At 29.7% G+C, this 15,081-nt stretch overlaps 1 protein-coding gene across 1 annotated transcript; it reads right to left on the bottom strand.

Moving 5' to 3' along the window:
* Positions 1–10,872: 10,872 nt before the first annotated feature.
* Positions 10,873–14,863, bottom strand: LOC141712806 (nitrate reductase [NADH]-like). The gene is made up of 4 exons (XM_074515879.1): positions 13,796–14,863; positions 13,530–13,670; positions 12,631–12,863; positions 10,873–12,266 (listed from the first exon to the last, which is right to left on the bottom strand). Exons 1-4 carry the CDS (start codon positions 14,763–14,765, stop codon positions 10,956–10,958), a joined length of 2,655 nt encoding a protein of 884 aa, XP_074371980.1. The 5' UTR covers positions 14,766–14,863; the 3' UTR covers positions 10,873–10,955.
* Positions 14,864–15,081: the final 218 nt, after the last annotated feature.

Here is a 15,081-nt window from a genome sequence, read left to right as displayed (position 1 = left end):
TTATTTAATTGCCTTTTCAATATTTCTATTTCTTTTTATTTTCTTCTGTTTTTTCATTTAATTCCTTTTTTGTTTGTCTTAAATCTCTTTTTACATCTTTTAGTTCCTTTTTAGTTTCTTTATATTTATTTTTATATTTTTTATATTTTTCTAACCATTCTTCATTAGTATTTAATCGTAATTTTTTATTCTCCGTCCTTATTTCTTCTATTTCTTCCTTTTGTTGTTCTAATTTTGACTTTAAATATTCTATCACAGTTGTATCAATCTTAAACTCAGCTTTACTTTCACTAGTTGTTTCCTTTTTTAATGGTTCATACTTATATTTTTCTCTTTCTAAAATTTCTTTTCCATGATTCTTTAAAAATGTTATCACGTTATATTCTTTTTGTTCTTTAGTTTCCATTAGAACTTTCCTTTTTTACTAAGTTGTCCCAAATTATCTAATACCTTTCCTATTGGTTCAGATATATTAGGTTTCATTTTACTTATATCTATCATCATTGGCTCATTAACTCTTCTCCATGCATTTATGGCTTTTAGTTCTGGCTTATTTGTAATTTCTTTTTCTGGTATAATTTTTTGTTTTCCTTCTTCTAATTTTATTAACTTGTCTAGTATCATTTTTAAAGTAGGTATTTCAGAATTATTCCATAAGCTTGTTAACTCTTATCTTATTATTTGTCTCAAATTTTCTTGATTATCTTGTTTTTCTACCAATCTCATTATTGCATTTAGTTTTTCCTTAACTATTATTTCTTCCCATAAATTTTTTATAAATTCTGAGTCTGACATTTTATTATTTGTTGATTCGCTTCTTCCAACCATTTCCAACATCTATCCAATATTTACTAGTATTTTTACTCTGTTCTTCTAATTTCTTAATATCATTTTCTAACTTTGTTTGTCTTTCCTTATATTCTAAATTTTTTATTTGTGAATCTATTTCGCTTTCTAACATACTCTATATTTTCTTTAATTTTTCTTTCTTATTCCTTAATTTTTCTTGTATATTCATAGTTTTTCTATAAATCTTTCTTTTCCTTGATCTACTATCTTTATTCCATTATTATTAATTTTATAATTTATCATTTTTAAGAAGTCGCTTCCTAATAATAATTCACTCGAACTATCATATTCTATTACTCCTATATTTATATTATATTCAAAGTCTAATATTTTAAACTTTAAATTAGTACATTTAGTAATAAATATTTCTCTATCATTTTCTGCATATCTGTAAGTCTGAGGTTCTATCCACTTACAATTTTCTTCATTTACCTTGCTTATATGAATAAAACTTTTGGTAGCTCCTGTATTAATTTCTGCTATACAGTCTCTTGTTATTGTTTCGTCAAATATTATTATTTTTATTTTCAAACTATCAGTATCTATTTTTATTAAATCTATCTTTCTACTCGTCATACTCATTGATCTAATTAATCTTATAGGATTTTGTCCTTTTCTAAAACTTAATCTAGATCCTTCTAATATTGGTTTAATTCTTTGCCTTGGAATCATTTGTCTATTACTAAAATCTATTGTAATTTCTTCTGGGATTGTTATTTGAGATTCTTCTTTATGTTCAATTTTTTCTAATATATCATTATATAACTTTGGTACTATTATTCCTAATTCCGTTTGTTTCTTTACGTGATGGTTTCCAGTCATAGCATAAACCATTTTGGTTTCTATACTAATAACTTTACTTCCCTTTTGCATTTTTATTCCATCTAACTTATAGTATAATGTTAAAGATCTTTCTTTATTTTCATCCCTTAGTGATATACTGAAATCGGGTTGTATTATAAATTTTAATTTCTGATATATCAAGTTTCCTTTTATTACTGCTATTAATGAATCTTGTATATTTCCTATTATTCTATCATCCAATACATATATCTGTATAGGAGTATCGATATTTTTCTGAAAATATGCTTTTATTGTAAATTCTATTGCTCCAAAATATATGTTTTTTAGTTTATTTGCTTCCTTTTGTTTTAATTTGGATAATTCTCTTTTTATTAATCCATCTGTTATTAAATTTATTCTTGTTTTTCCATTTATTGTATCTATATCTATTACATTCTCATGTTTTTGGGCTATATACCTAACTTCCTTATTTCTTTCAAAATATGATGTCTTGAATATCTTTTTTATTGTTAATTCTTCTGTTTCACTTTGAATTTGATTATATATATCTGGTTTAAAACTTAGGGTTTGTGATGTTCCTCCTTCGTATTCATCCATTTGATAATACATATCTTGTTTTTCACTTATTTCTTCTAATGACATTTTATCCATCTATATTTTATCCAGTTATATTATTTGTTAAAATTATTCTTTTAAGTCCTTGTATTCTTAGTTTATCATTTCTAAATGTTATTATCATATTTCCAAGTTGTTGGTAAATTCTCATAATTTCTTCGTTATTCTCTCTTGTCCATGTTATTTTATTTTTTCTTTCTAGTAATTTTTCCAGATCTATTTCTAATTTTTCTTGATTTTTTATTAATTGCTTTAGTTTTCTATTATTTCTAGTTATAGCATTTGGATCTGTCCAATTCATTTTTTAATTTTTTGTTTTAAATCGTCTATTAATCTATATTGTTCAGTTAATACTCCTTTTAAGTCTTTTATTTCGATTTCTAAATTAGTTTCTTTAATAAATTTTTCTCGTTTTAATAAAAGTTTTTCTTCCTCTAGTCTCCTAATTTTTTCATCTCTTTCTTCCAACATTGTTTGTAATATAGCTATAATATCTAATTTTTCATTTATTATTTGCATGCTTATCTTACAACTTTCAATATGTTGATTTATTAGCCTATTATATGTTGGTTCTTTATCAGCTATATACTGAATTGATCGTATCCTTAAATCTTCCATAAGTCAGATTAATTGTCTGTATAAAATTTTCTTACACATCTGTTGTGTTACTTTGTTTTCTACCATAAATAAAATTAATAGAGTTGCTATTATTTTAGATTTATATCTTTTATTCCTTTCTCTATTTATTCTTGTCGGAGGTCTCATTTAACCATCAAATTTTATTTCCTTTTTACTATTCATGTACCTTTTACTATTCATTAGTTACTATTCACTGTTTACTATTCACGGCTACTTTTGCTACCGTGTTTTACTGTTCATTTTACAAAATGTTTTAAAAAAAAACTCATCTCATGTAAGATCCTAAGAGGAACTCATCTCGTGGCTACATCCTATATGGGTTGTCATTTAGTTAGCCCAGCCCAATATCATGATTGTATAATAGTAGTATCTATGGTCCAAACTAGCTTTGAAGTGGGTGCACAAATATACAAGGAAAACTTACCCCAACCCATGACTTCATAAATATTCTGAGGATTTATGAAGGCCCGGCCCTCTGCAAAATATAAAAATTGGATCCTTGATTTAATTTAATATATTTAAAAAAGATATATTCCAAATAAATAATAAAATATATTAAAATATATTTTAAACAAAAAATATTTCCGACAATTTAATTAAAAAAGGAGATTTTTCTCGCATATTTATGTAAAAATTATTTAAAATACTTTCAATGTTCCATTCATATAAAAGTTAATTTTAAATTGTTATCAAAATAAGTTCAATCATCTTTATTGAGATATTTTCTTTATATATACATTGCTAAATATTTGAGGATCCTAAATTTTAGGTGGTCTGCAGGGTGGCTAGCCCGTCTTCCCTGCGCCCCCTGCCGTACATTTTGGCTTGTTTAAACAAGTTGATTTTATGTACCAGGATCAAAACATACACTTAAACTAATAAAATTATTATGCATAAATATGATTCAATATTCTTTTACAAGGAAAACTACTCTATTTCAAAATATCAGTCTTTTGAGATATTTCTTCCCGATAATACTTCAATTTCATTTTCAATTTTATGTGCAAATATGCGAACATTTTTTTTCAGATAATCCTTTTTTAATTATTACATTTAATGAATAGTGATCAACTGTCTAAAATAATTATATTCTTTGAAATTAATGCATTTGTGATGGGTGTAAAAGGAGGTCTTTCACTAAAGTTTTAGTAAACTAAAAGTTTAAGCACAATTCATTGAGTTTATTGAAATATCATCAATCATAGCTAATGCAAAATTGAAGTACAAATCACAAATTTTAGATAATTTATCCAAATCTTTTTTTTAATTATTTTATAACCATTTAACCTACCAGAATAAGAGAGGTTAGAAGTTATGTTAAGCTACAAAAGGTTTAGTATCTAATATAAATAGTCCCTACATAATCTGCCTAACAAAACTTGAGAATAAATTAACAAAGGGAAGACAGGAAGACAATAGGCAGCAACTAAATTATTTAATTGGTGTTTTGAAATTTTGAAACAACATCACGTTAATTGGGTGGAGCATCCAAAAGCCTTGTTCTTGGAATCATAAATTTCCCAGTTGCGTGGACACCAAACATCAGAAAAGTAGAGTAGAGATTATGGGAGCTGCATGTACTAAACAATTGTCGAATCCAATCACCCGTGAACGGCACGCGAATAAACCGAATAAAACGGTTCAGGCGAATAGGCGGTTAACAAACGAATAATTTGATTAAACAGAATAAAGAAACCTGGTAGGTAGGCGGTTAACCGCGGTTAACTCGCGAATTGCATATTTCTCTTTTTTTTTAATAAATTGTTGTAACTTGTAATGAATCAGAGTTGTAATATAAAAAATATAAAATCTTCTCACTTTGATTTACAAATTGATTGTAAAGATTAAAGTTACAATATTGTAAACATAAATTGATTAATTTAATTCGGTAATTTTTGAAACATAATAATATTTGTAATTAATTATTTTAAGCAGAAGGTATTTTGTGATTGGTGAGAATTAAAATCTTTTTTCTTTTTTTCATCTTCATTTTTTCTGTTGAAAATATATTTCCAAATTTTAAAAATTAATATATAATAAAATAAGTAACTCTATAAATTTTATTAATTAAAAAAAATGTTACAATCCTAAAATCCTAGTTAATGGTGGTATTGTTGATTTTCCTGTGAGCATATTTAAGTCAGATTATAAAATCCTAAAACCTACCATACAAAGAAAAGAAACCAGTCCAAATGCATACAAAATTAAAGATCACCGACAATTCGCGGGCCGGTTAACCGTGAATTCACGTGTCTTCTCCCTGATAATTCGTTGACGAATTAATCGGTTCGGACCGGTCCGGTTCCGGGCCGATTCCGGTTTCAGAAAATACTATTCGTATTCGGTTCGTTACACTTGACGGTTTGTGCCGAATAATTAACCGCTCGTTGACGAGCCGAATTAGGCGAATTTTGACGAGCTGAATTGTGAACGGGCCGAGCCAAACCGCTCGTTTGGCCGGCTCTACACCTAACATGCTACCTCTTTTTCCATACACGGTATTTGAACTTTGATTATAAGATAAGTCAACAAATTACACATGGATGTATGAATAATGAGTGGAGTACACCCATACACATACGATAAATTACTATGTAATTATATTTTCCCTTTTTTCAGGGAGGGATAATTTTTTTATAGGAATATAAAAATTACATCCAGCTTTTTCTCCTAAAATAATTCTTATATTATAATTATTTTTTTAAGCTCATCATTTATTAATTTTTTTTCTATATAAAAATAAAAATACTTAATATATATGCATAAATATTTATTATATATATCCAATAATATTAATCTTGTTACATAAATTGAATACTACTTATAATTAATAACATTTATTAATAAGCAAACCTCAAATGATACTATTAATTTTGATTTCATTAATTTTTGGTACCATCAAACTTTTAGTTTCACTTATTCTTTCATATATATCTTATAATTCTATTTTTGTATATCTTTTAATTTTACTAAACTTTTGATTACACCATTTATTCCCATTATACTTTTTACATATATTATGATTCTATTAAATTTGGTTTTATTTTTGTTATCTTATATTTAGTTTTATTTTTGTTTACTTATACTGCTATCTAATAACTTTGGTTTTATTTTGGTTTTATTTCTTAATTCCTTAATGTATTGCTAATTCAATATTATACGTGGTTTCAACTTTTGATTTACCCTTTTTAAATTTCATTATAACTCTAAATATTTAATTTGTATTCTTCTTTTACTTTTATATGACTTATTATATGTATTATTTTTAATTACAATTCTTATATTGATTTCAATAATCCTATTTTACATATGATTTAATAGTATATTTTAATGAAATAATAAAATTTTTGAAATCTTATAATAATTATAATCTTTTTATTATAATCATAATACAAATATCATACTTAATAGTTTGGGTTGATTTTTGAATAAAAATTAAAAAAATTAAAATGACACTTAAATAATTATAATTAAAAAAAAAATTAAAAAAATTAACTAGCCTAAGGTTATCTAACTAGTATTTCTTTAAAATTGTGACACAACTTGGGTCAATACTGCCTTGTGTGTCCATAACAACTAACACTATCACTTTGTTGTTAGTATTCATAATATTTTCATTTTGTCCACTATCCTTAAGATATTTTCAAATTTTCAGTGTAATATTTTGTTAGAGCATAGCAATTTCCAAACCGATTCATCCCAAATTGTAAAGGAGCTTAATTGGCTTTTTATTACCCATTTTCACCATAGTTCAGAAAATTAATGGAACTAGTAGGCCTGCTTCTTTGAGAAAATGATTACTGTATGACAAATTTATTGACAAAATGGCTACCAATATATGAGTTATAAATTATCAATAATTTGAAACTATAACATTTGAAATTATAACAAATTTAATATATCTATATTATATTATTATAAGCGAAACATGGTTTCGTTTGATCGGTTCGTTAACAGTTTCCTAAAAAATATGCTAATACCTTCTAAAATAACAAATATAATCTTATCAAAAAAATAAATCAAGTATCTAATATAACTACAAACTCTATGAATTTGTATCCAAGTTAATATCTAATTGTACTCAACTTCTTTCTTACCTCTTTTATAGGAAACCAAACACTTTCAAAATTAATTTTAGTAATTCAAATTATAATATAATAATATAATTAATAAATCAAGAAAAAAATATTTTAAAATATTTTAAAAAATAATATTATTAATCTATCTATCCATACTATACTATTATAAACAAAACATAATTTTTTTGAGTCAAAACATAATTTTGTTTAATTGATTGGTTAACACTTTCCAAGAAAACAAGCTAACACTTATCATTTTTTATTAAAAAAATAAAAAATAAAATTCTACTCTACATGCCGACTCAATGTATGCCTCTCTTACCAAAAAAACACTTTTCGTTCATCCTAATTTTTTTTTTACAAATGTAGAAAGTTTTCATTAAATTGAATATAGTACATCCGGATAAACCCCCAACTGTTGATACAACCAGGTTGTATAACAAATAACATACTAAGAACAATTAGATGATTTGTTTCCTGATCGTTTAACACATAGAATTTTAAAATTTTTGAAGCTAAAAACGAAATTAAAGACATCCCAAGTGATCCAAATTGCACAAGTATCTCTGAAAATAGTAACATCGCAATTGACCATATCACATAAAAACTATGGTTAGCCCAATGTTGAGAAACACCAATTACATAAAATGAGATTGGAGAAACGACACCACAGCTATCTACATGTCGGACACCAGCTATAGACATGTCGAAGACACCTCAACTATCTTAATGCTGGATACTAGCTGTAGACATGCCGGAAGTGTAAATCAATGAAAGATGAACAATTTTTGGTTGTGAAAGGTGAGCTCTTGCAATAATCACCGCCGTCCCGAATTCGATGCAGGCTTTACAGATCAGCAAAAATATCAATAAATTCGTCTTCAACAGATTCAACACCAGATAAACCCAAACATGACTAAACAAAAACATAACAAAAACTCCAAAAGGAGAGACAAAACACACACTTCAATAGAAGAGACACACAAACACCCAAAATATTGGGTTTTATTAAAAAGAAATTAACGAGAATAAAATAGAATAAAGGGGTTGGGTTTTCCACCAGAGAAAACCAGTGGAAACCCCTCGATTTACTTGAAAATTGACAAACCCTAGTAGAGGGGAAGAAAGGAGGGAGGCGGCGGCTAAAGATTTTCGTTCATCTTAATTAATTTAAAGAATGCCATATAGATAAATTATACATCCATTAGTCCTATCAAATTTCCCACACAGCACACTTGCACGTAGTTGTCACATGAGTCGCTATTAAAAACCTACTCCGATGACCATTTATATCAAAAATATATTTGGATCGCAAAATTAATAAATAAATTTGAAAATAATAAGATTAAATAATTTATATTAAAATTAATATCATAAATTTCAAAAACCTATTTATTTTATTTCATATTTTACCTTTTATAATAAAAAGTAAATATAATAATAATATAATTATAAATATTAAAATTAAATCATGCATCGCATAGGTTATATGTTATTTTAAGCGTAATATGCTATTTTAAGCGTAATAGGTTATGATTGGTTGTTTGGTAAAAATCTTCCTAAAAAATAGTTAACACAACTTTCAAAAACATTATTAATATTAAAAAATAAGAAAAAAAATATGTATCTTTGACTATTTTAAAATTAATTTAAATTATAATTTTCTCTGAGTGGGAGACCAAATAATTTCATAATCAATTAATTCTTAATAGTTAATACACATTATATCAACACAAATACTATATTTAAAAATTAAATTAAAAATACATGAAATTGAAAAAAACACAAAACTTGCATTCTCACATAGGCCAACATGAAATAGGATTCATTATGTTGAAATAGAATTCTTTATATTTAAGAAATACCGATAATTAAAAAATGGATGTTTTCAAACTAAAAACAATTGAATTTAGGTTTTGTACACTAAAATTTTAATTATAAAATAAATAATTTATGGTGTAAGTATTAAAATATGAGTAGTCATGTCACATTTTTAATATCTTTCGATTTTAATAATTTAGTATTGAAATGTGATGGTATTGTTAAATTTTAAAATAAATATATGAGAATCGTTATATTTAATATGAACAATATTCTAAATCTTAATATTTTAAATATGCAAATTTGAATCCGTCAAAAATATAATATTAAAAATATATGTATTATTAATTTCAATAATATATAGTCATTATATTTTATTTAATTATCTTTTATAATTTTTGTTTTTTACAAAAAATATTTAGTAAATAATAATATTATATTATAATTAGCCACGCGGGTTATATTCTAGTATATATGTATATATGGTTATAATATTAAAAATATATGTATCATTAATTTCAATTATACATAGTTATTATTTTTTATTAAATTATTTTTTATAATTTTTATTTTTTAGAAAAAAATATTAAATAAATATTTATATTATATTATAATTAGCCGGTGCATGGCACGAGTTATATGCTAGTATATATATATATATGGCTGTATATTTTTTTTTAGTTTTTGGTAGTATAATGAATAGTCACATCTCATATTTATAGCATATAACCTATTCATATATAGCAGGTCACAACTACTGTAACATTTTCCAGTTAACAGCTCTACAACAATTTAAACAATTTACGAAGAAGACAAAAACAGGAAGGAAGTGGATAGGGGTCAAGGAGTTGGGCCGCAGAAACATGTATGTACAGAGATAGACTGGCTTTTCCATGCACCAAAAATCAAGACTATGGTGCATGCAAGGGCCAATAGGTATATCTATTTAGCAAAAAAAAGGGCCAATAGGTAAAAATATGTATGAATCCATTTAACTTGTTATACCGGCTCACTTGCAGTGGACAAACTTTTAAGTAACTAATAGCCACAGGGGATGGGGATACTCGATCATGACAAACTTGCTGCAATCTTGTTGTTGTGTGCATCGACAAACAAATAAATAATCTTTTAATTTAATTTTTGTTTATAGATCAGATCCGATCACTTGATCAACCTCACTTATAATAATGTATATCTATAATAAATTTTAAGAGAATATGTCGGCTGGTTCTGGTCTGTTTGTATATTAATTATCTCACAATGTGTATGTGGTGAATCCATGATCTCAAATTAAAGAAACCAACTGACCCTAGAGTCATCTAATATTAAAGAAACTGAGTAACCTTGAGCTGTCAAATTCTAACAAACAACTGTTTTATAAGGTTAACATTGCTAACATCAGAAATAAGAGACAATATAGATTTACTGTCATTTCATGATTATTGTATGTGCTAACATTAGAACTAAGAGACAATATAGATTTAGTGAATGATTATTCTGGTCCTGTATAACATTATTTGTCCAATAAATTTATTTTATAATTAATAAAATTTATTAATTTTGTTGACTAGCAGTTTCATGATATAAAATGAACTGATAATTATAATTCTTTTACATTTTTTAATGCATAATTTAGAAGTATATTTACAATTTATGTTATAAGCTAACTTTACATTGAAAGGTAATTTTTTGTTCATAATATATAATATAGTTTTACTTAGAAGTATATCACAATATGTACAAAAGTCTACAAAAAATTCTGAATGTCATTCACATATTTATGAAATTTGCAAAAAATAATACTATCAATGTTACTCATCTACTTTTACTAAAACACAAACAGTTTTGTTTTGTACAATAATACTATCATAATTTTTTATTCTAATATGAAATTCAAAAACATAATACATGCAAATAATGAAAATATGTGCGACTGAAGTGGGATATATTGTATATTGATCAAGATCATATCATACATATATACCAAATTAGCCTGTATATAGGGTGAAATTAAATAATATATGAAATGAATCATATCAAATAAACTGCAATGAAAAGCCAAAACTAGTTCAAAGCCCTGTACACACTTTATTATTCTACCAATTCCATACACATTCATTATTGAAACATAAACTAAATTAAGCTATTTTAGAACACTAGCAACGAATCCTTTATATTGTACCCCATCTTTTCCAAGTTGGGATTAATGGCAAACTGAATCATAGGTGGTGGACCACAAGCCAGTGCCAAAACATCCTCTGAACCTGCCGGAACATGCTCCCTTAAGATAGCTTCCGTGATAAATCCAGCACTGTATTTCCATCCCTCATTTGCTTTCTCCACAACATACCACACTTTCACCTTGTCTGAATACTTCTCAGCCCAAGCATCAAGTTCATTTTTCAGCAGTATGTCATCTTCAGTCCTGTTTGCGTACACAACATGCATCTCTGTATCATCCTCTGGATCTTTCAATATTGCTTGCATCACTTGATAAATAGGAGTGATACCCGTCCCCCCAGCAAGCATGGCCAGCTTCTTGGCAAACTTGTGTTTCCCACTCACTGTAAAGTTACCCCTGCCCGTGTACTCGATGTGACCTAAGGGACCCTTGACATCTAAAATCGTCCCTAGTGGTATTGAATCTAAATATTGTGACATTAGTCCGCCATCAGGAAATCTGGGGACTACACCTTTGAAATAAACTTTTACCACAAGTTCAAAGTACCCAACTTCGTCTATGGTGCTAGTTGGCGTGTAAGCTCGCATGCAAAGCTTGTCATTGACAGTTGCACACAAAAATATGTGCTTACCAACAGGTAAACCAAGCACTTGATCTTCCAAAGGTAAACCAAAACGAAATACTCTCACGTCATGAGAAATTGCGGTCTTGGAAATTAGTTTGCATGGGATTTTCTCTCTGGGAACAAGTGCTACGACTTTGGTTGTCATTTCCCGGATTGGTGCCAACATTGAAACCATGTTTGATGCACCATGAAGAGAATTATTAGGAGAATCGGAGGTATAACCATTTGTTATCAACTCTCCAATTCTGTGGTCTTCCAACATTTTCTTAGCTTTGTTTGAGTGAATGGCTTCAAATTCCTCTGTACAGTCAGTACCAGCATTGATGAGAATGCTGTCAGCACCACCAGGATGATCCTTGAGGAAGCGAGTGCAGTCATAAATGTGGCCGTGGACAATGATCCACGCAGACTCTGCAGAGTTGTGTTTCTTGACTTCGGACATAGAGTAAACCTTTGAAGCAGTGTTCATGAATGGTGTTGACACACTCCTCTTTAAGGCGTCCATGGATTTTCCGAGCTTTTTCTCCTTTGACATCCATCCACCCGACTGGTTTCCAGGCTGAGTCGGGTGCTCAAAAACAATTCCTATCTCCCCCTTGTGTGGTTTGCACACATTGGTCTTCACTCGAAACCAACAATTATTCATCATACCCTGTATTTTAGAGACACAATCCAAATTAGACGACCGTGCAGAATACAAATTACAAGTGCAGTAATTTATAAAATTGCCCCACTATTACTCTACATGAAATGTCAAAGTACTCGATCCAAGGTGCTAACATGCTAAGTATGCACACACTAATACACACTATTGTATATTGTGCGAGTTGGATAATCACATGAGGCAGCACGTGAAATGCAATTAGTTATTTATGAACATACGTGTCACAAGATGTTTCTAGTGCTGGCAAAATCTGGCGGAAATTGAACAGTCAAGTACTTCATATAGAGGGAAGAATAAGTTGTAGAAATACAGTAGTAGGTAATAGAAAAAGCGAAAGTGATAAAGTGGGTACCATAACATTCCAAATGAGCTTCTCGGGTTGTGTGTTAAGGGTTTCATCCCAAGCACGAACAGCTATCTCTTTAGCAGCAAGCAAATCTAGAACCTCCACTTCCAATGACCAAAAACACCAACACCAGTATTTCCCATACTTGTTGGGCTTTTCTTGATGTTCTAACTTTGTCACTTGCCAGCTCTCTCCACCGTCCATAGTCACTTCAACTCTTGTCACTTTTTTACCCCCTCCTGTTTTGCATTACCACACCACCCACTTTTAGCAACTCGTGACTTTTATCTTACCAGTGTTATTTATAAAATGAAAGAAAATATGCTAAATTTTGACCAATATCTAGAGATAAAAGTTTATAAACTACTAACTGAACCTAAAGTCTTTGTTAGGGAGCGCGATGAGATATTTCAAATAGGTATCTTAATTCTTACTTATTCCCGCAATTTATTAGAACATATATTATTTATAAGGCATATAAGTGTGGTTAGGAAAAAAAGTCTTTGTTTGTTGATTGTACTATGAAACAAACCGGTCCCTTTCCATCACAAAAGTGATTGTATTTCTGTGGAACACAGAGATAGCAAAAAGAAACCCATTTGTTTTCTAGCCAATACTTGTGGATCTCAAACTCGAAAAGAAATTCCAAAAGATACACTTTCTCGTGGCTTTGAACAGCTTGATAGCAAACCATGTTCGTAAAGGCTAGTTTACTTGTAGAATATTCCGGGGAATATATAATAAATCGATTCTAGTGATTGTGATTGTCTAAGTAGAGAAATTATTTAGGTAAAAATATTAGGATCCTAAGTTCTTCACATATATAAAAAAAGGTCTGCGTCTATAAAAAATGGAAATATTTTTGCAAGTTGCAATTATAATGTATATATAGTCAAATGACTCACCGGAATAAGCATATCCTCTCAAAATGTAGGGCCTTTGTGTTGTCCATGAATTTATAGGCAAGATTTCATCATGGCACGGTGTCGTAATCACTGAGTTTATGTTGAGCTCATTGATGATGTACTCTGGCTTGTACCACCAAGCTGCAAAAACACACACACCCACATATGTCATAACCAATATCTAATCAAACAAAAATTATGATGCAAATGCATTAAATTTATGTCTAGGAACGGTTCAAGCTAGATATGTACTCAACTAGTTATACCTTCTGAATTGGCCAGCTCAGCATCCACATGAGAAGGAAGTACCCTGTTATCATTGTAGTGATAATAATTTTCTGATTCTTTAGTTGTCACAACAATCCGTTTTAACCATTTCACCATCCGGCCCCCAATGAATCCCGGAATAATTATCCGAATGGGAAACCCGTGATCCGGTGACAGAACATCGCCGTTTTGCATGTACGCCAACATGATATCTCTAGCTTCATCCATCGCAAACTCCTTTTTGATACTAGTTCCATATTTAGATCCACCACCGCCCGGAAGATCTTCGGCGCCCTCAAAACATACGTTGAGGGCGCCTTTTTTCCTGCCGTAAATACCACACCGCTTCAACAAGTGATGGAGGGGCACGCCTCTCCACACGGACGTTGAAATGCCAGCTGCTCCCCAATTGAATCCGATAGTCTGTTTCACCATGTTCTGTTCTTTTCTACGATTTCCGGCACAAACCAGAGTAGCTGGAAATTCCTTGCTAGGGAAATCATTGACGAGTTGTTCCATAGTGAAACAACTCGGTCGCTTCACTAATCCGCATACCTCCACGGTCCAGTCAGCCCAAGTAGCCTTGGGTACAGGACCGTGGTTCCGGACATAGTGAAGCGGCACGGGAGTAATAAAGCCGTGATGCATGAGGCGCGTCAAAGGCGCCTCACAGTTAAACGGATGTTTACCCGTAAGCCGAACCATAGAACCGTTGCGCTCAATCCAACTATCAGCGGTTCCTATGTCTCGTATATCCAAAATAGAAGGCTCCAACTCTGCCTTGCCTTTATCAATACTCTCCTTATACTCTGTCATGCAATCCTCATCATCACTGGAGTAAAACTCAACATTTTTATCATTGTAGCCATGAACAGGAGAGTCAGAGCGGTGAGTAGGAGGCTTAAAGTTGCGAATACCGCCATGGTCGAGGCGGTGGAACTGCCTGTTTTCAACAGAGGCTGCCATCATTAGAAGGGGAAATGTTGGTTTAGTGTGTGTTGTATCACAAGAGGTGTAGAGTAAATGTGTATCTCTCTGTTTTAATTTGCTGGAGTGAAGAAAATTGAGAGCCTGCTGCAGGGACTTATATAGCCCATATTATCACATAGCTGACATCATTAAAGGGGATTTTGCTTGTGGATACAAATATTTAAGGGGGAGATTTTTGCACTGTTTTTTTCTACTTTATAAAAAAAGCCCACACACCATGCTTTTGAAGCCTTGGATGTGAGCCGACTTGAAGCCATGGCTCAAATATTTTAATTGTCATTTTTTTAACAGTAAC

This window comes from Apium graveolens, chromosome 3 (genome assembly GCF_009905375.1).
Source record: "Apium graveolens cultivar Ventura chromosome 3, ASM990537v1, whole genome shotgun sequence".
In the NCBI taxonomy this organism is placed as follows: Eukaryota; Viridiplantae; Streptophyta; class Magnoliopsida; order Apiales; family Apiaceae; genus Apium; species Apium graveolens.
Note: the sequence above shows the minus strand (reverse complement) of the source record. Positions and strands in the feature narration are given on the sequence as shown.

Excerpts from the sequence above, each read along its gene's own strand:
- LOC141712806 (XM_074515879.1), bottom strand. The coding sequence starts at position 14,765 with ATGATGGCAGCCTCTGTTGAAAACAGGCAGTTCCACCGCCTCGACCAT. Across the intron at positions 12,864-13,529 it reads GAGAGGATATGCTTATTCCG|GAGGGGGTAAAAAAGTGACA; the intron begins GTGAGTCATTTG and ends AATGCAAAACAG. Across the intron at positions 12,267-12,630 it reads AGCTCATTTGGAATGTTATG|GGTATGATGAATAATTGTTG; the intron begins GTACCCACTTTA and ends TCTAAAATACAG.